This window comes from Battus philenor, unplaced genomic scaffold, assembly GCF_028537555.1.
Source record: "Battus philenor isolate CCGP_79_NKW_IND1 unplaced genomic scaffold, ilBatPhil1.0.hap1 SCAF_15, whole genome shotgun sequence".
Taxonomy (NCBI): Eukaryota; Metazoa; Arthropoda; class Insecta; order Lepidoptera; family Papilionidae; genus Battus; species Battus philenor.
The window spans coordinates 12,652,400-12,676,554 of NW_027181677.1; the positions used below are offsets into that span (position 1 = coordinate 12,652,400).

Genomic DNA, 24,155 nt, shown 5'->3' on the forward strand with positions numbered 1-24,155 from the left:
AGATATTACCCTCTGCTCTAGTGTAATGAAACCCGGATAGTTGTTGTTGACTTGTATGTACATATATAGATACACAATAAAACTTAACAGCTCGATAGTATGTCTTCAAATAGCGTGCATAAAGAAAAACTGTCAGATGTTGAACATTCAATTTTAACTGGACGAGAAAGTAGCCATACATGTATGTAAAAAAATGTACTAATAAAAAATAATCCCCACATGTGTTGCCATATTAAATGCAAAACTTAAAAGAAAATTATATGTACTATCAATTCGCTTATTTTATATATTTATTGAATGGAATCAGGCGTTACCTCGCGGAAGTCCATCCTAAGTAAGAAAGGGACCAATATTTAGCCACTTCCGCACATGCAGTGGTAGTCGTGCAATGAAATGCACCGCCCGCCAGCCCGCTGATAAATGCGTATGCGCAGCACGAAGAGGGACTATATCTGTGTAGGTGTATAGTGTAGTGAATGAGGTGAAGCGAGGACTACTCGGCGGTCGGTGGCGACACGGGCCTCTCCAGGCCGCCCTCGCTTGAACGCGGGTTAGGCGGGCGCGTCTGCCGAGTCATGTGTATAAGTGTAATGACTGTTCTGTGCATCGAGCCCGACGGGGACTCGATGTGAGGTGATTCCCATCAAGTGGACCCATGATATGGTACAGATACCGGGTAGTCCAGACCCGGTTATCGTGGCCTTGCATCAGACGTCTAACGGCTTAAAAAACAATACTTGCTTTCCTATAAATACTCTGGTCTGTACAGAGTATATTAGAACATTTATTCCTTCACGCAACTTACGTTACTAAGGTATTGCCATTTACAAAATAAATATATTTTTTTGTAAATAGTTGGTTAATTATTAAGTCATTGAATTATGTAATAAATTGATTACTTTCAAAAACTCACGTCAAGGGTGAATTTTAACTTTCAAATGGCTAATTGAATGTTGTTCACAGCATTCTCTCCCGGACAACCCGCGAACTGTTTCACACGGGAAATCCCCGCGTCGCATTTCTGGTTGATAACATGTGTTACACGGAGGTATTAGATCGCGTAATGTGATACCGCGTCACGAGAGCACCACGTTTAAGTAAGGATTATTGTCAATAATATGCATATACAGGATATAATATGATTGAAAATAGTTAGTACAATTATTAAAAGGGAGTTACTTAAAAGCTTTTATTCTATTTCTATTCCTAATCAACCTTTATATATAAGCACTATTACGTTACATTACTAGCAGTACAGTCTTCAGGTACAGTAAATTGTAATTGATTTTTATATGTAATAATTTGAATTTTGAGGACACTATTTCTTAATGAATTCATCATTACGTTGTTAATAATTTTAAAAGGAAAGAGCTATATATTCAACCATTTAAAGCTTTTAGAGCTGTTACCAATCACCTGTATGTTAGTTGATTTTTTCGCTGAACTCTGATTAAAAAATAGATTGTATTAGTTCAATGACGCCATAGAATCTTTGATTGCCGAAACGTGTTTGCGATTTTTGGCAAGTGTAAACGTCGTTGATACGTTTTCGTTTGTACGTTAATACGTAACACGCAATGAGGGGCGCACCGCGGCCTCGGTGTGCCTTCACCTTAGTCCATTAAATCTCAATTTAATGCTAAGCCTCGCCTTTCGCGCGGTGATCCAGATAATCGGGTGATCATTTATTTACCGCGCATTTATTTGGCCGCGCATCACGTGACTGTCCGTGTTAAAGCGAATGGTACTCCTATATCGAATTAATTATATCGTTTAATGACTTTGGCAAATAGTGCTGTCGCATGTTATAACATGGTCGACATGTGTTAAACAAATACTATTTTTACCGTTAAATTATGTGATGAAATTATTTCTTTTTAATTATCTATTATTTATTATTATTTCTTTGACAAGAAAGGTCCATATTTTATCGAAAAAATCTCATACAGGTTTACATCGATTTTATATTACTTATATATAAATACATGTGAGTGTGTATATATATATATATATACATATATATATATATATATATGTGTATATATATATATACATATATATATATATACATAAAATTCTCGTGTCACGGTGTGCGTGATTGAACTCCTCCGAAATAGCTGGATCGATTTTCGTGATACTCAGCGTGCATATCGGTCATGGTGGAGAATCGGAAAACATCTATTTTTCATCCCCCTAAATGTTAAGAGTGGTCCATCCCCTAAATTATTTTTATTTTTTTTATGATACACCATATAAAAATACATATTTACCCCCCTAAAATTTTCACCACTCTACGATCAATCTTTCTTATTTATTTGTTAATTAAAAACTAATTTTTGTTTCCAAAACAACGTTTGCGGGATCAGCTAGTATATTAAGTATGAGAAGAGTAATATTAGGAGGTTGATATTCTACTTAAGTTTGTGGGAAGTCGATGGACGTGAGGAGTGAGGGGGAGACCAGAGCCTTGCAGTTGTTGTTGCAAATTGTCATTAAAACACCCGGACATTACAAAGCGCAGAGAGCAGTACTCGTTTCAATCCAGTGCATTATTTGGTCATTTTAATTAGGCACAGCCAACGTTATGTACGTTTACATTAGTTACCTATGACATTAAACAAATTTAAATATGTTTGCCTGTTGTACGCGTATGCAGCCATAGCTAGAAATATGCAAGCCTTTACATAATATAGGTCAAAGGGCTTTGTAAATAACAATAGTAAAGGCTACAAATAATAGATGTTGAATTAATTTAGTATTAACATTGGACTTGTACATTTATTGAATTTTTCTTTTAAATCCGAATCAACAAGGCTTGGATTTGCCAGGTTTTGTGGGTTTGAAGTCATGACCTACGAATCCACGTCCTTAATCTTCAACCACTGGGCCATCACTCACATTGATTACGATATAAATCGATGAATTTATTCATAACCTAGTTCATTAGACAGAATTTTCGAGTATTAACGAAAGCGCGTAGCCACGCAGCGAGAAGTAATTTATAATTCATTACCCCGGCCTAGTGGGGCTTCCAAGATTGATTCGACCCCCCACGGTAGGGGGTGGGTGGAGGAGGGGGGTGTTGCTTCTTAAATAACTACCTCGATGTGTAATGTATGTGCGTGCTTATGTATGCGTGGATTTTAGTACGCAACGGTACCTTTGCGGTTAGAGTCCCGGTTGGACTTGTACCAGATGATATATTATGCGTGTTGTGAATGTGTGTGTGTGGTACGCTATTAGATTAGTAGAAACATCGTCACTTGATAAAACATATTGTTACAAGTTATAACCTCCCATTTACAAGAAAAAAACGCCACTTCTCCTTTCCCGTTTAAATAAAATTATCAATTATATATGTTGAGGTGACTACATAAAATATTATTGTACGAAATGTGTACTTACTGAGCTCGTCTGTATCACAGTTAGGTGAAGTTATATGTAGAGTCTCGAGTTGAGGCTCCCCATGGAGCCCTAGGGCTTCGCTATCTTAAAAGGTGTCCTTCTCGCATCCGTCGAATTCGCAAATGCCACTTGGGTAGCAGTGTAAGTCAGGTCAAAAAACTGAACTACAATATTTCCGGCACAGTCGACTTCCTCTTGCATTATCGGAGAGATGCCTCAGTGTTAGATTTTATACGCGCCGGTCTAGATATTTTTTACATGCACCACGCCACAAGTATCAGATTTCGTTTTGCACAGCCGCGCTGCACTCGGCGCGTCCGGAGCGCACATCCGTCAGCCCCCTCGCCCTCGTCTGGGAACGTGCTCGGTGGTCATGTTGTTGCTGTGACTCTTCAATTAAGTTGAATTACCATATTATTTATAATAGCCGGCATTTAATTTGGAATGCCGGAAACTAGGGAAAAATATTCGGTTTTATATAGCATTTACCTCTAAGTGCTTTGCAAAAAAGGCAACCATCCACAATATAGAACCAAACTAACCTTTATCATCATAAATCAGAAAAGATATTTTTATCGTCCTGTCTCATTGTCTAAATCGGTAAATAGCTCGCACTAATATGTTATAGCAGTAAATATGTTTAATATCGATATAACAACAGTAACTGGTATTGTCGAGGTTAGGGCATCTAGGGCGCCCCTGAATTGGAATGCTTAGTGACGGCTCAATTTGAAGTATCTTCTTCTGACAAGCAGCAGTCAGTCAACGACTCAAGTCATAAGTTACCAAAAAACTAGGCGGTCTCAACTCACTGAAATAAAATTAGCGGCCTGGGACGATGTTCCTGAGAAGGCTTAGTTAATGTAAAGAGATCTAGGCTTTAGCCCATTTAGTACCTTGATATCTGACCTTAAACCCACCGAAGCTGTAAATATAACACTTTTGCAACAAAAAAAAAACTACAAATTTTAACAATAACGCGAAGCAATCGACTGCCAGCGCCATCTATTGACGTCAAATAATGTTACAGCTTCTCGAACGCCATCTTCTGTCAAGTTTAAGAAACTAAATATTTTGGTATGTTTACAAAATAAATTCAAGTAAAGCTGTAATACTGACTAGCAATCGTCCGGTTGCAGGTAGAGAGGTACGCGTTCGACGACCACGCGCCGCCCAAAATCGCGCTGATCCAGCCGTTCTGCGAGGACGTGCACAAGTGGCTCAGCCAGGACCCCAGGAACGTCGCCGTCGTCCACTGCAAGGCGGGCAAGGGGCGGACAGGTTAGTTTTACTTCAAAAACCTACATACCTACTGTTATGGAATAAGTCATACATTGCAAGTCATATAGGTAATACTAACTTGATCTTTATCGAGCAGGAAATTTCCTGCTTGTAATTGACACCCACTATTTATAACATAACCTTGCATTTGCCGTCATGCAATGGGGTCTGGTAAGCTTGGCAGTCTACTATACAGGGTGATTGGCAGTAGGTGAAAAAGATTTTATGGTTTACATTTATAGCTCATATACTGTCAATTAATGTATGGTACATTCTTTTCAAGATCAAGTAATAATTTAGTAAAAAAGCGTTTTTAAAGTTCGCACTATTACATAAAACTAATTATTATTTATTATCTGTCTCTGCACTATGCTCTGTCAGAACTTATTGGTCTTTTTAAATAAAATATAAATTAAGGTGACTTCAGAGTGAGAATTTAACATATGGTATGGGATAATAGGTGTAAAAGCGTTGAAGGTTTTTGCTGAGAAGAGCTATGCGATCGATCACAAGGGTAGTTAGGTTTTATACATACAACCAATAAGCTTATATAACATGGTGTATTTGATGATAATATGCCAAAATAGAAAGTAATTCCTATACCTACAGGACCCTTCGAACGTTGGGAGCCATTAGCGAAGTTCACAAAACAACCCCAGCGTGTATCGCGACGTATGATTACGTGTAATTACTCCGCCGAGGTGGCCCAATAATTTCGATTTACTTACGCGATCACGACTCCGTGCACAACAAAAGAAATGTTTCACGATGACTCGGCTGATTTCGGAGCCCGTAGCAACAAGTTTTCATTCGCATAATTGTACGAATGTACTGTGCCACATAAACCTGCTTGTACACCAGAGCGTTCACTTGCAACAATTTTACACGGATTTTTAGTTATACCCACCGGATGTTGTTTAAATCGAAATCGAACTGAAATAGTTGTGATAAGACAAGTAGATGCAGAATACCGAAAATATATTAAAAAAATATATTTCAAGTATTTTAAAATGATTGTCATTCAAAACAGAGTTGACGATGTTCTTTATTTTACTAGGATTGAAATATTTTTAACTTATCAATTTTTTTGTTACTTGCATGATTGACCCTTTTATAAACGATTGACAAAAAATTACGTTGTAATGACATTATTTCGAGATTTGAAATTTACTCAATATTATTATTACTTTCATGTTTATCCCAGCCTATATATAATAATATTTCTGGTAGCTACTACCCGTCCCTTTTTTTGTTGGCCCTTGTTTTTAGGGACCTCTCGTCCACCACTTCAGTTTTCATTTTTAATTTATTTTCTTCACAATATCTGTCACTCTTTACATTCTTTGCATTTTGTATACTTACTCTTCCATCCCTCTCCTGCATTATTCCTAAGATTTCTCACACCACTACCTGCACTTTGATCGAATACAACTTGACGTTGATTTATGGGACACCGTTGTACATTATTCGTATTTTTTTATTTCAAATGCTAATGACATGCTCTAATGAAATCTGATATGCACCGTGCTCTATCGTCATCACCTTGAGACAAAACGATGCTTCTGTCTAGTTCGTTTTAATTTCACAATCTCAAACTTACATTCAAAATGAAATCCAATATGTTTAAAGTATGAATAGTTTTATTTATAATTTATTTATTTGTCAAATTTATGACGTTTGTTTACCAAACCTGGTATATTAAATTCGTTAGTGTCGGGTATAAAAACATGAATTAACATTTATATGCTGTCACTATTGTATGTATTTTTATTGAACATATAAATCAATGAATAGATGTTGCCGCATTCTACCACTCTTTTCTGAATCTACAAAAATGTTAAAATTATTAAAGTAGCTCGAGTTTTTGGAAAAGAGCGTCCAAACTCGACTGATATTGTTCAGCAATTGCCTGATTTGGCTCCGTGACTACTTGCTATTCAGCAAACTCAAAAGGCCAAAGACTATTGCAACTGTTTTGAGGACTGGAAAAGCGTTGGTAAAAAGGGGGGTTGCATTTGGGCGGGGATTACTATAAACAGGATGAAATTGATTTGAAAGAATAGATAAAGAACTTTTTTTTATAAATAAGTTCATTTTGAATTTTATTAACAGTAATATTATATATAGTATAAACAGTCCGAAACCGTCTTAAGAACAAAAATCATCGACCAAAGTGTGATATCAGTGACTTATGTCATAGAGAAACGTGGTCTATCACTCTGAACCTCATTGAAGAAGTCAAAGCCCCTCAACGGACCACGGAGAGAACTAAGCTCGGGATTTCTATACGTGATCGAATTGAAAATGAGGGAGATAGATGAATGAAAGTAACCGATATAGTTTAGCGGATTGGCTAATCGAAGTAGCAGTAGATGGGCCACATAGCGCGAAGAACAGATATCCGCTGGGTCCTTAAAGTTCTGGAAGTCTGCTTACAATATCGTAAAGACAAACTTGTTAAGGTCGTCGAAAGCAGTGGAGGTTCTATGGCAGAAATTATGATGATGATGATGGAACATATGTACCAGCAAGTTCTATTGAAGCTACTGTACATATTGTTTAACTATATATTACGATACGATATTAAAATAGAAGTACATTAGTTTGTAGGTAGCCTTAAAATCAGATGGGAACTATAATAGTCCTCGCGTACACGTGTAGCCGTCGAGGAATAATAGATTTTCTGGTGTTACAACTTCTCAAAAGAATAATTTAAATGTTGGCACGATTCTATACCAGATACGCGCTGTTCGGAAACGCGTTAGCATAATCACATAATGGTGCATAAACACCGCCTCGGAGCCTTTGTCTGCGTCTACTGGCACGAGGCAAATGCTCCCCCGATTGTGGGTCGCGCACACATGTCCGATGTTTGCGTTTGGTTAATGCACTCTACTAGAATACGACACAAATTTATTTATACTGTTACAAAGCACGTGTTACAGAACCCTTTAAACAATAAACACTGAACCTTAGGATCAAGAATACGCGTGACCTTGAAGATATAATTTTTGGTGTACGGTTCTAGAAAATTGTAATCGAGTACTATCTCGAATTTACTAGAACGTTATCCGTAGTATGAATAAGTGTACTCACCATGTCGACAGTTCAGCGATATTGTTAGAGTTATAAAATTAACGATCAGTGTTGTTTTTAGAGTTATAAAATTAAGATCTACGATCAGTGATACAAAGTGTCTATTTGGCAAGTTATTTAGGCAATGAATTTCTGGAGCGATTTGGAAGCGTATTTTGGACTAAGCGAAACTATACTTTGTATTAAAGTAGGGTGACCAGCTGATTTAGGAATAAAGGAGTCCTTGTGAACCAGTGGTGTTTCATTTTGAGTCAGAACCCACAGTACGTAACAATATGTAAAAGCTTTATTATATATCAGCTATGACAGACTTCGTACTATCTATACATATACTATATATATATATATATATATATATATATATATTTCCGAGTGATTACATTGTTTATTGATTTACTGTCTCAATCTTCGTGATTATTCTATTATACATATTAACATTTTTTTAAGATTGACATCAAAATTTGTCATAGTCATAGTCATTTATCATAGTAGAGACTAGTGTTTCGATTTGTTATGTGGTTTGAATAAATAATAAAAGGCGATGTTTTTATTTGCTTCGAAATTTTTTCAAAAGAACCTTCGTAGTGCCTTAATGAAAATATAATAAAAAAAATTGCCAAATCTTCCATAGATTACCGTTTACCAGAGTTTTAAACTTTGCAACATATTTGTCGATTAATTTTTATATACTTTTACTCATAAAGTTATTTCTTTTCAAGTGAAATACATTTTTGTTAAAAAAGATTATGAAAATACTTCGCGTTTCGTCTCGTAAACTGGAATATTAAAATGTTATTCTTTACGCTTTTAATCGGAGTTTTTTAACGTTTATGGCAGAAGTTTTACGCGCTTTGCAAGTTTTAACTAAAGTACATAATGCAAATAATCATTTGTTTAATGTACTTTTTTCGCCTTTCAATCTTTTATACGTTTTTAAATCTACTAAATATTCATAAGCCTTTTTTTAGATACGGTATTATTTATTTATCTATTTTTATTCATAGTGATCATTTGTGTACACCTAGAGAAGGATACCAGAAGTTTCCTCCTCAACCCCCCTCACCACTGGTAGACTGACGACATGTTTAATGTTCGGAGACGTCGTTGGACACGGGCAGCGTGAGACCGGTCTTCGTGGCGATCTTTGAAAAAGACTTATGCCTTTCAATAGGCGTCTTTTGTCTTCAACTTTATGTTACTACTTTTTTTAATGGAATCAGGCGTTACCTTGCAGAAAGTCCATCCTAAGTAAGAAAAAGACCAATATTTAGCCACTTCCGCACATGCAGTGGTAGTCGTGCAACAAAGTCCACCGCCCGCCAGTTCGCTGATAAATGATACAGCCTTTGAGACTCTGTGTTTGGCACTAATCGGTGTAACATAACTCGTGAAGATGCCCCGTGGAGGGTTGAAACACGTTTTGAGTGGTTTAGCGGTGGCAGTTGTGTAATTCGCATTGTTTGCCGCATACGCATTTATCAGCGGGCTGATGGGCGGTGTACTTTTGTTGCACGACTACCACTGCATATACGGAAGTGGCTAAATATTGGTCTTTTTCTTACTTTATTTTACTACACAGTGATCTGAGAATTACTTATAATAAATTTAGTTTTTTTATATGGCCTCCGTTTTTTTGACCTCTCGTTCTTCAACCATGGTAATCTAGCTATCTATACCAGGGTTTCCCAATCTTTTTTGTGCCATGCCCCGCTTAATCCTTTTCACGCCCCCTTATATATGATTTTATATTAAAGCGAAAGGGTTAAAAGCGAGTCAAAACCATTTTCAAATTGCCCCTTATCAATAAAATTGCCACCCTGTGGGACGTGGACCCTATGTTTCAAACACTGATCTATACAATTAATAATTTTTACTGAATATTATTATTATCATGCTTTACAATATAATGCATTCGTTTTCTTACATTTCCTTTCGTATATTGACTAACTTCCATCGCCTTTTCTGCAAGATCCCTTTTTTAAGCTATATGATTACAGTTTATTACTCACAATTACCGCTTTTAACATGGCTGCAGTGAATAGCGGTACCTATACAGTGTTAGAGAGTTTGATATATACTAATAATTTTCTGGATGGTCAAGATATGTATCTGCCTCTTGGGGGGGGGGGGGGGGGATAGTATTATGTAAGATTCCTTTTCACAAAATGTTTATGAAAATTTGAGAAATTAACTTTTAATTCTGTATTCAGCAATGAATTTATCGTAGTGGAAAGAAAAAAATGATCAAAGAGAAAAACAGTATGTAGAAGGTAATTCCGTTCCAAATTGTTTTGTTATTAATTTTCATCTCCGTGTAACATCTCTTTGTTCTTTTTCTTTGGAATTATATCTCGGTCGAATATAATTGTTGCGAAATTTTAAAATACTAATTTCATGTATCGTTATGTTGACGTCGTAGTCGTTTCAGCTTGTATATGCCCACTACTAGGCATAGCCCCCCTCCCCCCAAGGCTTGTATGCGAGGTTGTACCATAATCGCCACGCTTGGTAGGCGGCTAAGCGATCGCAGTGTAGTACTATGGTACGCAGAGGACGCTGCTTGCTGCCCATCCTCTGGAAACTTGTGATCAGTAGCAATCTTATACAGTTAATGAATAAATACATTTAAAATTTTTTTAAGTTAATCGGTTTTTTGATACCCATATTGTGGTGGTTGTGGAAAAATATGTACCTAGGTCGCCATATTGGAACGGCGTCCATCTTGAATTTTAAATTTTGACATAATCATCGTGTTTTACTAGTGTAGCCCTTTCATTTGATACCCATATTGAGGGGGTTAAGGAAAAATATATAATCCGCCATTTTGTATCGGCGGCCATCTTAAATTTATAATGTTATTGATTTTATTTTATTGTATTGTCATCTAAATTAAATGTGTGTACCAAATTTCAGATCAATCTGACTATGGGAAGGTGCTTAAATTTCAATTTCTAATTTTGACCCAAATCAACAAATTCCGTACGGGTCGAACTAAATAAAACCGTTTAAAAATAGTGTGAATTATATAATATTGCATCCCATGAATCAAACCAGTCGATCGCAAGTTGCAGTACTTTACCGTTTTGCTACCGCTTACTAAATATAGTTTAAAGTTTTATTTAAATTGATTGGTCAGATATGTATAGTGTAAACGTTTTATAGTGGTGAATGTATAAGTTATTACTGTACTGTATGTACACCCTATCCAAAAATCAATCGTATTAGAAATAATCAATAACGTAATCAGCAGGCAATGATTTTTTAAAATTCGGTTTACTACATTATAACATTAATTAAAATTATTGTTTATTATCTGTCGCTGTACACTTTGTACTGCTAGGAGTCCTGGCTTGCCGTATTCCTATAATAAAAAAATATGTAACATATTTCAGATCGGCGTGCTTTATAATAGGTTTAAAAGCTTTTCACTGAAAAGTGAGCTTAAAGTTTATTTATTTTTTTTAATAAATATTCTTTAGGATAAATTTAAAAAGTTTCACAATAATACACAAAAAGTACAATAGGCGGTATTCTTATCAGACAAGGCAATCTCTCACAGACAACCATAGTATGGAAAACTTAGAAGTAAGAACGGTTATTGACGTGTACAAAATATACGTACAAACGTACATAGACATACATAAATATATGTATGTCACATATATGTATATAATATAAAAAATAAAATCAAACTGATTTCGATTGCACTTGCCTCAGAATTCAACTCAAACTAACATATAAATAATCATAGGTCTAGTTAATAGTTCTTAACCATTTTCTTGAAAATAGGTAGTGAGTTAGTTTGCTTATATTCAGCGGTAAATCTTTCCACAATCGAACGGCCTGTGTGGGCCATACATTCACATCTTTAAAGCTTTCACATCTATAGCCAATCACGCCAAAGGTCTCAAATCAATGTTTCTTAAAAATGATATAACATATTCTACATTACTATTACGTAAATATCGATCACAAGGTGTGTGTGCCGGGCGAACGTCACGTCTGTCCCGGTAACAAAGAGCGAAATCAAATTACACGTTGCCGCGGCGCCCCGGCCGGGCTTATTGTCCACCGAACAAAAAGGACTCCAATTCGCCGGCGGAGTAATTGCGAAATTCCCTTACAACCATATAATTGGCCGAATTAAAACCACAACTTTCACGCGGCTCGGATATTTTTTTAAGAAAAAAAAATGGGTCCTTTACAAATGTCTTCCTCTCGCGGTCGGCATTGTGGACGTGCGTATAGAAACGTGATATGAAAGGAACTCGTTTGGGGCCAAAAAGGTTGGTCATTTCACTAAAATACTCGCCTCTTTCTCACGACTCCCTCGAGGAATTTATTTAACTCGATCTCTCCATTCCGCGCGGCTCCCGGCCCGATATCGCTCAGTGTTCCTACGCGCTGTTATGCCGACGATATTTTTGGGGGACGGGCGTGCGAACTTGGGAATGCGTTGGCTTACTTTTAGATTTTATAACTTATATATTACTAGCTGATCCCGCAAACGTTGTTTTGCAAAAAAAATTAAAGTTTTTAATTAACAAATGTAAGATAAGGGTTGATCGTAGAGGGGTGAAAATTTAGGTTTGTGTGTATTTTTGTATGTTGTATCATAATAAAATAAAAACCAAAAAAATTGTCTAAAAAATTAAAAATAAAATTTAGGGGTGGACCACCCTTATCACTTAGGGGTATGGAAAATAGATAGTAGCCGATTCTCAGACATACTGAATACGCATGTAAAATTTGGTAAAAATCGGTCAAGCCGTTTCGGAGGAGAATTTTATATATTAGATGAAGATTTTATTGTAAAAAATTAAAGTAAAAATGTAAATTCACAGCCCATCGGAGAAGAGGCTTCAACGCGCACTGGAAACGTGACATTTAATATGAAAAATCTTAGCGAAAGGTTAAAGAATGGCAAATGAGCTTTGCCATTTCTTTATGAACATTGATCCGTCTATAGAACATCTTATTTTTAAGACGCAAATTGCTAACGAGCGACCTCTGCGTATCAGTCTGAATTGAAGAAGCTAAAAGCTGCCAAGGAAGTGAATATTATAAAATTTTTCAAACTATTGTTTTAAGCCTTAAGATAATTAATCAAAATGTTCTACAATAACTTCAATTAAGTTGATTTTTTTTATTTCGGCCCATAGGAACATATCTCCAATAATCCCATATAAATTAGCATTCCGTATTCACGGTTTCTGTATTCGTGGCATAATAATGAAACATATACCCAGCAAATAAAGAGCTCTCTGCCTTCATAATAGTCTATAGTCTCGTGTGAAGTTTGTGCTGTTAGCCTTGCGGCTTTTACAGCTTCATCGGAAATGAGTTCACGGAACGGAGGGGTCCGTGAACTATGTAAAATTTACAAGATTCGAGTTTCCGAACCCGTATCAGTACTCGGCGGGGAGACGAGGAAGTCACAAAGGTAGTGGCTGCGAGATAGAAGCAGCGGAGCTCACCCAGCCAGCCCTCGAGGTCACAAACCCAGCGCGACCCAGCTGGCCTGTCAGAACTCGCGGCTAGCGCGCATGTTTGGTCAGTGTTGCTGAAGTGTACTGAGTGAGGAGCTTTCATGATATTCTTAAATGTTTGTGGGCAACCGTATACTTTCTTACAATACGGTGACGCGTAATATATCCGAATACAATGTAATGAATTTAAAAAGTTTACTAAACGGTAATAAAACTTGTGAATGAATATATTTACTACTGTAGTAATAATATTGTGAGTCATCATAGAAAACTGTCTGAGTTTGTTGTTGACTTTAAAGAATTCGACAGATGAGTTGAAATGGGTTCTGGTTTTTATCATATTGGGATGTTCCGGCATTGTTGTAACGTAAAAGCGATCTATAGTGGAAAATAACGTGAATAAATTAATTAAGATTGTCTCTGTTGATTGATTTCTGTGTATAAGTCATGTATCCAAAAAAAACATGGATTGCTACTACAAGGCTAAAGACTCCCAGAGATCGCCAGTCTTGCGCTACTTGCATCCATCGAGCAGTGTCGTCACTCGGGAATATAGGAGTAGCGAGGAAAGATAAGAATAATAGAGTTTAAGGAGTATGAAAGAAAGTTTAATAAAAATAAAATTCAGAAATATTTATGTAAACAAAGTCCCTGTCCCACGTGTAGGTGGAACGAGAAGTCTACAAAAAAATACAAAAGTGCACTAACTATAAACATAATGTTATGTTATGTTAATAAATATGACTAAAATCCAACAGGCGACGTCGACTGTCAACAGTTTTAAATATAAATTGGGATATTTATTAGGAAATGTAAAATTTCACAGGCAGTCAATATGGCCGGCGGTCGTAAAATGTATGAATGTCAATGAATTATATTACAATAAAGCAAATTCGCTTATCAGTTCATTGGCCTTTCAGATGTATCGACTTGCATAAACTGGAAAAATTATACGCGGCCGTTTAAACGGCTTCTCTTTTGGCGTTTCTGGGTTATTATTTACTACGAGTGTTACACAAGGATATCTATTCCGATCGTCCTTATAAGATGAAAAACTATACCTTTTTTGAATGCAAAAAGATCATGTCAGAATAAAGAATTCAGTTTATATTATTGTTAATCTAAAAAAAAGTTGTAAGAAAAGGACTAATATTTAGCCACTTCCGCACATGCAGTGGTAGTCGTGCAATGAAATGCACCGCCCGCCAGCCCGCTGATAAATGCCATTGCACGACTACCACTGCATGTGCGGAAGTGGCTAAATATTGGTCCTTTTCTTACTTAGGATGGACTTCCGCGAGGTAACGCCTGATTCCATTAAATAAAAAAAGTTGTGTTCGACAAAATCATTTGTGATGTCATCAACATCTAAAGTGAAACTTTAAGCGATAATATAGCAGGTGTTTTGCTCACAATTACTTACCAAGGGATACCCTTGGTAAGTAAGTTTCTTGATAGGATAACCAAAACTTTTAGGGGACCTGATGGACAGGTCCGCATCGCCGACGTGACTTAGGGAAGCGCCTTTCTCCAAACAGTCTGCAAGCTCTACTGCTAGTAACTGAACCATAGCCAGTTGCTTTCAAGGTTCTTTTTATATTTTTTTAATGGAATCAGGCGTTACCTCGCGGAAGTCCATCCTAAATAAGAAAAGGGCCAATATTTAGCCACCTCCAGTGCCATTTGATTTGATTTGACTCTGTGTTTGGAACTAATCGGTGTAACATAACTCCTGAGGATGCCCCGTGGAGGGGTGAAACACGTGTTGAGTAGTTTGGTGGTGGCGGTTGTGTGATTGTGCATTGTTTGCCGCATACGCATTTATCAGCGGGCTGGCGGGCGGTGCATTTCATTGCACGACTACCACAGCATGTGCGGAGGTGGCTAAATATTGGTCCTTTTCTTTCTTTTTATATTGTTCGTTATTAGTACGTTTGTTTTGTCGGTATGTACAGCTTCAGCGGTTTCTAGAAAAAAAATTATCATTTATACTTATCGTGGGTGTGTACGGTTGCATTCCAGGCACGATGGTGTGTTGCTACTTGCTGTACAGCGGCCAGAAGGCGACCGCGGATGAGGCGCTCAAGTTCTACGGCACGGAGCGCACCTATGACGAGAAAGGTGAGAAGTCAACACAATGTTTTAAAACAATATTTAATAAAATGGATATATTAATGACTTCTGTCTTTCGATAGCATTTTTAAGCAATTATGACGGAATAAAATTTTCATTTTATTTGGCAATACGTCACCTTAAAAATCTTTTCTGGTTTTTAACGTGATGTATGTGATGTACGACAAGAGTTCAGAATTGGGTACGAGGGACAATAAAATTATTCCTTTAGTAAAACAAAATTTTCTACATTTCGTTGAATGTGTTAAGGGAAGTTTATTTAAAAACTTTCCTCAGAAAAGTGTTCAAAAATCCTATAAAAATACGTGTAATATATGGTTAAAACAATATATTTTCAAAAAAAAAAACCAAATTGCAAAGGAAGTAATAATAAAATCAATTCATTTTTATTTAACAAAAATTATTAGTGTACAATCAAAATTCAACCAAAATGGACAAAAAATATAAAAAAAGCAATTGAAATTGAGGGTGAAAATAAATTTTAACTATTCATCGATACTTGATAACAAACGTGCAAGGTGCAAATTCTATTACAGTCTAGACCCAAGATGCTATCGTCTGTAGAATAATATGGATATGCCAATGTCTAGCACAACTGTTTGGTTTAAAGGATTTCGTATTTCTCCAATTACGTTTGGTTGCTGTATAGAAACGCTTCCGCAACATGCGTATAAGAACAAAAAAATAGTGTTAAAAAAGACCGTATACAACATGTGTTGGATGTATTTACATTGATATGGTTTGCACGGCGTTGCAGGCGTAACGATCCCGTCGCAGCGGCGCTACGTGGAGTACTACGCGGCGCTGGTGCGCTCGGGGCTGCAGTACACGGCCACCAAGCTGCATGTGCGCGAGCTGCTGCTCAGCCCGCCGCCCACGCTCAACGGCGCGCAGTGCACGCTCGAGCTCAGCGCCACGCAGCTCGAGCCGCCTTTCAAGGTACCCGCCCAGCCTTCGCCACGGGCCTCCAAAGATCGATACGATGATCCACGATGGTCTTGCTATGCTCGCATCCAGCGGCGGACGGTCTACCTATCTACTCTATCTACCCTATCCAGGTCTACCCATTAGGTAGACCTAATGGGAGGCCTAACCACGTCAACCGGCTTGTCGTCGCCACACGAGAACCTTTTGGCTCCAACGGTCATCAGTTGCACGAACAAAATGCGAATTGGCTAGGTCTGTGACTTTAGTTTTTGTGCGGATTTTCTCATATCTGATTCGACCTCGCAGCGAAACTCCTACCATATATATATATTTATTTAAATAGCCACGCCAACAGCAATACGTAATATTTAAAATGATAAACCTGTTACTAATACTTTGCTCTCTGTCCATTCCCATGCGTGCAGGGTGCATATCTTAACGGAAGAAACAGTTGCGGCACCGTTGATATTACATGTTGATTAGTAATTGCAATTTAATTAATGATAAACCTTCACGTGTAATCACTAAATTGGCAACACTGTCCACCTAGAACTTGTTACATTAACCAAGCTCACAGGCTCTCACCAGAGCTGCTCGAATAGCTACTTTTGATATACATGGAATGTCTTTCTAAGAGTTGAGCGACCTACCTATCCGATGAAATTAAGGCGATGCCAGCCGAAGCTCCTCAGGGAGCCGCCGAACTTCGCTAAATTAAAAGAAGTTTTAGCGCTAAGCATCCCCTACGCGCTGCCTGTGCAAATGGCATTCAGGCAGCTGTATAAGCCAGATCAAAAAAATATATTTTTGAAGAAACTTGTGTCGTTGTGCAGACGGCGCTGGGCAGCCAGGAGGTGCGCAAGGCGTCGTCGTGCGTGCGCGTGCACGTGTCGCACTGCACGCCGCTGCGCGGTGACGTGCGCCTCGACCTGCACTGCAAGCCCAAGATGATGCGCCGCGACAAGCTTTTCCACTTCTGGTTCAACACCTTCTTCGTGGCCGCCGCTGTGGGCGCCGTCCGCGTGCCGCCGCCCGACGACAGTGAGATTAACTCCTTTATAACTTACCGTTCATTTAGTACTCATTCATTCACCATTCATACACCACTTATTCACCACTCATACACAATTCAATCGCCATTCATATAAGATTGATACACAACTGACTTATCCCTCATTCATCTCTCATTTACCACTCCTGTACATCTCAGTTCAACTCCTACACAACTCATTTAAAACTCCCTCTCCTTTCAAACACCAGTCATTTATGTAACATCTGTGATAGAAATAAAAATTAAGCAGAATAAGAAATATTGCGGTAAACTTTGATAAATACCCCGTGCTATGATAGTTGAGGAAAGGATGAGAGGCAATGCAAAGAAAAAAATTAAGAATAAATTAGAATGTAAGATTTTGTGACGTTTGATAGAAAATGAATGAATGATAATATGAAGATAGATAGAAGAGAATGACATTAAAAGGAAATGTGAAAACATAATTAATGGCAAAAAAAGATCTGTTCCCAAAAATGAGACAGGGTGTATGAGAGGTCCCCAATAGTGGGGGCCATAAAACAACTCCAGTCATTCAACACTCAATATCCTTATCCAGATCTTTCCAGTTCTCACTCAAGATTCCATTTTTTTTTCGAACTAGATTCTATAAAGGTTAGGAAATGGTCAGTTCTCTAATTTCGATTCTCAAGACGGCACATATAGATTCAGAGCCTGCAGAGCCTTTAATTTAAATATTTAATGGAGTCAGGCGTTACCTCGCGGAAGTCCATCCTAAGTAAGAAAAGGACTAATATACAGCTACTTCCGCTATGTAGCAGTAGTTGTGCAATAAAGTGCACCGCCCGCCAGCCCGCTGATAAATGCGTATGTGGCAAACAATGCGAATCACACAACCGCTACCGCCAAATTACTCAACACGTATTTCACCCCTCCACGGGGCATCTTCAGGAGCTATGTTACACCGATTAGTGCCTCTACTCTGTGTTTGGCACGACTACCACTGCATGTGCGGAAGTGGCTAAATATTGGTCCTTTTCTTGCCTTTAATTTATGAAGTATTTTTCTGAACACAGTATGGGAATGCCACCTAGTAAAATTTCTAGTCTTCAGTACTTTGGAGACGCCCTGGGATCTCACACAAATTAACCTTCTAACTGCCAAGCTATTTTGGCCATGACTTCCCCAGGTGCCAAATGGAAATATCAAGTGTAGGCTTTCCTTATGTCAAAATTTGGGATCTTTACATTCTATGAATGAATATAACACATTATGTATATCATTATGTACTGAGACCGCCGGCGACCTCCATGGCACTTAAATGCAACAGAGTACTCGGTGTGCCATGAAGTCGCCGGCGGGTCACGTTTTTGTAACACAGAAAACACCATAGGTTTTCAAAGCCAGCTTTGAAATATGAATAAATTGTGAATTCAATACAAAGAAAGGTTTCTATATACATATTCTAATGTAAATTTTATATAAAAAGTGAGGTCGCCCGCGGTCTCATTGGCACCCATGGTAACCGCTTCTAAAACATGCTGAAAATCGTATACCATCCCGTGATCCAGTTGCTAGGTGCCTAATGATGCTAATAGTTACCGGAGGGTCGGAAAAAAATAATATTCCTTAGATGTACAGATGAAAAATTTTGAGGTAGCCGGCGGCCCTCACGGCACCTATTGTTGGGTATCGTGAGGTAGCCGGCGGTCCTCATGGCACTTAAAAGGTTAAACGGTATGAATTACAGTTTTTATTTATTTATTTATTTTTACTTAATGTTTGTCTTTCTGCAGGTCCGAACCTGGAAACGTTCAAGTTGACGTTAAACAAGTGGCAGCTGGACGACGCGCACAAAGACAAGCAACATAAACTGTACAGCCCCGATTTTAAGGTACATATAACAATATTAAGAACTATGTAAAGATTTACAAGTTGTGATCGCAATGGGTGAAGCTACTTTTGTGATGAAATCATAACATGGATATACCTTCATTACAAATCTTACAAATAATATTAAATTAGTTTAATAAATAAATTTTTGTAAGTCAGCTATAGCTTTATGAGAGTTATCTCAATGGCAGCTTTATACTTATAGCCAGCTAATTCACATCTTCATAATTTAAAACCCGGAATTTTATTTTGATATTCCAGGATATCAGAGTTAAAACATATTTATCCAGTAACATTGTTCATGCATTTATAAAATTAACATTAATGTGCTGATAAAAACAATTAAGTCTTCGAGCATGTTTTGAGTTTTCTCAGTACACATAAATATATACATATAATATTATATATATGACATCTGTGCACCTGCTCATCATGATATCTCTGGAACCATAGGGCTTAGAGAATTGAAATTTAATAGGAATATTCCTTTTGCTGAGTTGAGATCAGCTAAAAAAAAAAATATTAAGTTTGCAAAGCAAACCGGGGACAGCTTGTGCATTATATGTTTGTATACAGTTAAAGGATATGTATGTGATAAAATACCAACAATTTTTACAGAGATATATATTGTATACAGGTTTTCTGAGAAATGGTTGTGCTTCGGCCGAACCTCGTCGTAGCTTCTAGAAACAACAATTGACTTTTGGTGTGATACTGCCATGGCCTGGCGTGTGTTTCATATTCCGAGACGTCTGTCTGATGTAACAATGAAGTAGATATTAGGAATTGAAAATTATCTGGTAATACAAATTGAACTCAGTACAGATGTAATGATATTGCAATACACACTTGTATTTTGTCTCTCAATTATAACATAATTGATTTTAGAAGTAAAGTACATAAATATTAATAAAATATTGTAAGGCTGTATGAAAGACTTTGTGAAAGTAACTGTAACCACAAAAAAAAAAAAAACTCTGAGATTGTATTAGGCCATTGTCCAATGATGTGTTATAAAGAGTTATAAAAGTGTTATAAAGAAACGTGATTTGAGTATAGCGCTTTAAGCATTATTCTCAGGACTTGCACAAGTGGTCACTGTTATTGATGCTATGTGTATAGCGATATAAAGGGATAAGCAAATATTAAATCAAAACTATGTATATTCATAACACGGTTAAATTGTCAGAACATAAAAAAATTACAATTATAAACGTTTTATACATATAATTTATAACATAGTTTATGACGAAAATTTCATAATAAAAGTTTACTAATTAGCGTGATTAGAAAATTGGACCTTGTAAATGTAGTTCCGAAGAATGTTGTGTTTGTTTTGGCCTTAGCCTCTCACTAATATCTTCATTTCCTAAGAGAAGATCTAGTAATACCATTAGGCAATAGTCAACCTATAAAACTTTAAAATAGTTTGTTTATGTTATGCGTAAGGGAGATGGTGCAATAGGGAGACTTATCCAGGGTTATGTAAATGACTCAAGATTCAAAAGTTGTTTAGCTTTGCGATGGATAAGGGCTCACACGAAATTGTTACTAACATGAGCATAAATTGAACTGGGTTTTAAGTCACTAAAATGTAAGTCACATGATTTTAATATGGTTTTCGTTTTTCAGGTCGAGTTGATAGTACAGAAGCAGCCGTCGTCGTCCACGTTCAGCGGGCACTGTGTGCGCTCATCGTCGCCGCCCTACTCCTCGTCCTCATCGGGTTCTGAGCCCGACACGGAGCCCGACGGACACTGGGACTCCGGTGAGAATGCACCCCCGCCACCCTGGGACTCCGATTCACATACAAAGCTACCCGAAGGACCATGGGACCCTGAATTAACGCAAAACGCGAAACCATGGCTGGGTGATGACGCTAAGGATAATTTGCCGTCAGATTCTCCCTGGGTATCTACTCCATGTCCACCGGAATGCTTAACAGCACCCGGGGCAAAATTACCAAAAGTCTGCTCGGACCATGCAATAGCTGACTCCCATACTAGGTCAAGACCAAGGCTGTCACTTGGAGATGTTAGAGCATCGTGGAGGGGATTTACAAAATTCTCCGAGAATAGGAAAAAAAAGCACAGGGATGATTCATAGTGGATCGCAATGATGGCATTTGGTTATAAATATTATTGCTAAAAATCTAAATATTGAAAGTGTGTAATTGTAGTACAATTATTCTTTGCAAGTTTCTATATTTTTATTGCTGATCTTATTAGAAATTCGTTGTGTTATGTATATAACATATACAAAACACTCAATCCATAGATTTCAGAACTAAGCCCTAAGCTTGTCAAAGCTATGAAAGCTATCTCATTGAATTGAACACTGAAAATGAATGAAAAAGTATATAATCTCTAATAAAATATGTTTTTAATGTCTTTGTGTAATTAAGCATTACTTATGTTATTAAAAGACAAAAATTGTTCAATATTACAGTTATTTCTTGAAAGAAACTTATTAGAAAAGTATGTTCACAATGCCCAGTACGAAAGCAATGGTTAAGTAGGTGCAATGATTCTTTTATCTTCTATTGTTATTCTATTAATTGCATCTATTATATTTTTGAAGTATGAACAGACAGTAATATGATTTCTATTTAACTACAACAGCATAATATATATAACCAAACGTCGGAATTGTTGTTAGAAAATGTAAATCTCTTGCATGTACAGTTCTATTCATACCGCAGTAGGCAGAATGTATAGTCTATATAAAAATTTGTAAATGATAGATATTGTTTGAGGAGTTGGCTGCTCGAATAGATATATACTGCGGATTACCAAGGTTATGTCTGATGTGTCAGTTTGAATGGATTCGATGGTAGACTGCATTTGTGTTCTGAACTTCATAAAACAAGTTTAAATAAAAACAATTATATGACATGCATTAGGACATATTAGGACACTTATATCCTACGTCCTATTAACTCTAGGGTGGGCCTATGTTCAGCAGACGAGGTAATTGTTTGGTGGGCAACACATAAAGTAACACTTATAAATATTTTACAAAACATTATGTATAATAAATATTAGAATAATAAAGTAAAGTGATATAAAAGTAAAGTTTTAATTTATAAATTCAATACAAAAAATCTTGCGAAAGCGTCGCGTTCGAATTGCATGTTTGAACAAGTCGCTGTGCGAGTAACTCGTCATAGCCAGATTGTTTTGGTTAAGCATGTACCACCACTTGATTATAATAAATTTTATCATAATATATTGATAGGAAAAAGTCGATAAAATAAATTCACTTTTTGGAATGCTAGACGGGCCGCTTAAATGTCTTTAAAGACCCGCATGTTGTCTAACTCTGTATTAAAGTATATTTTCCGTCCTAATAATCAAATTGCACATATGTATATGGCGTTAATATTGGGAACTATTGATTATATACTAATTAACTAAAGCATATTTATTGACAGAAATTAATTGTTTTTTTAATTTCTTTAACATTACAATAGTATGTGAGTTTGTTGAATGTATTAGAACACAAATGCCTTATACCGCTCTGCAGTGTTACGTGAGTTATGTTATAAGGATTTATATATTAATTGTTGTTAGTTTACGATTATATTTAAGCATTCGTTAGGTTTATTGTGCGGGTGCAGAAAGGGGGTCCGATGGCGCGTACGGTTCGTCTTGTGACATTAATAAAGCATAGTTATATTTGAAATATAAAAAGACCACAAAAGTCAATTACATCATTTACAATTCCATTTGAAATTTAATTATTTATAATATACAGAAGCATTCCAATTACGAACCTCGTAAATTCCAAAAGTATACTAAGCATTTCATATATATAGTATTAAATAATATTACTCAGCGTGCTGAACATTTAAGTAAATGCCAATTATTATAATATTGTATTTAGTCATTTATAATTGAAAAGTTTTAAATATATCACACAGTTCACCTGAGTTTATGTGATCACAGTTTTTAGTAAATCATTTGAAATTATGAAAAACATTTCTGAAAGTTTTCCATGGAAGGACTATGTATGGTCTATGTATGGGGTTGTTAGTAGTGTCTAAATTATATTTTATCACCGATTTATTTCTTAGAATAGTGAATTAAATATGTCTATCTATTTCCTTATGGTGGTACCATAGTGATATATTTTCATCATTATGAGTGTTTGTTTTATACTTCGTTTTATTCAAATGATGAAAAATTTATAAAATTTGAAGTATTAGTGCCTTCGCTGAATTTATCTGCGTAATATTTCTCAGTTGGCTGCTCCATTATTTATGCATTTCTTTAATATATTATATGAAAGCTATCTTTGAACTTCCTCTATGTTTAAGCTACTATTGCGTCTACGGCTATTTGAATTAACTAAGTTATTAATATCATGTTTTGTTCTATATATCCGTTTTTAAACAATGCAGAATATATTATAGTTTCATCGCTAAGTAAAAATATATATTTATATTTAAGATATTGCTTTAAGTTAAAAGTATACGATAATTTTAGTTATGAACAGCGTCTCGAAATAGGGCAAGGGTACATGGAAAGTTAGGCGTGTTTGTTAGGACCTATTAAGAGATGGAGGGCTGTAGTTAACATGTGTGGGTGGTGGTGGCAGGGCCGGTGTGCGAGCGCGTGGGCCGCTACCGCCAGCTGTCGCCCGACGACGCGCCGCACACGTAAATATCTTCACGCACGACGCACGCGCACATATCTCCACACTCACCTCCATACACACTTCCATACATACTCACATGTCTAAGTCCGATATATGATATATATAGTCACATGTATCAACACATACACTCATACATATCTTACATGCGCATTTACAAATAACCATACATTTATATAGTCTTACACGCATCTTCCATACATATGTATATAAATCAACACATAATCACGTATACTTATCAAATATGAGCTTGTAAATATGAC

At 36.7% G+C, this 24,155-nt stretch overlaps 1 protein-coding gene across 1 annotated transcript in view; it reads left to right on the forward strand.

Annotated features, from left to right (window-relative positions):
• Pten (phosphatase and tensin-like protein) overlaps positions 1 to 23,900 on the forward strand; it is a 101,675-nt gene extending 77,775 nt beyond the window's left edge. Inside the window, exons 3-9 of the mRNA XM_068761548.1 lie at positions 4,545 to 4,686; positions 15,294 to 15,392; positions 16,162 to 16,343; positions 17,165 to 17,372; positions 19,140 to 19,237; positions 20,869 to 21,004; positions 23,836 to 23,900. Of these exons, the coding sequence (XP_068617649.1) occupies positions 4,545 to 4,686; positions 15,294 to 15,392; positions 16,162 to 16,343; positions 17,165 to 17,372; positions 19,140 to 19,237; positions 20,869 to 21,004; positions 23,836 to 23,900 (930 nt within the window). The remainder of the gene's footprint in view (positions 1 to 4,544; positions 4,687 to 15,293; positions 15,393 to 16,161; positions 16,344 to 17,164; positions 17,373 to 19,139; positions 19,238 to 20,868; positions 21,005 to 23,835) is intronic.
• Positions 23,901 to 24,155: the final 255 nt, after the last annotated feature.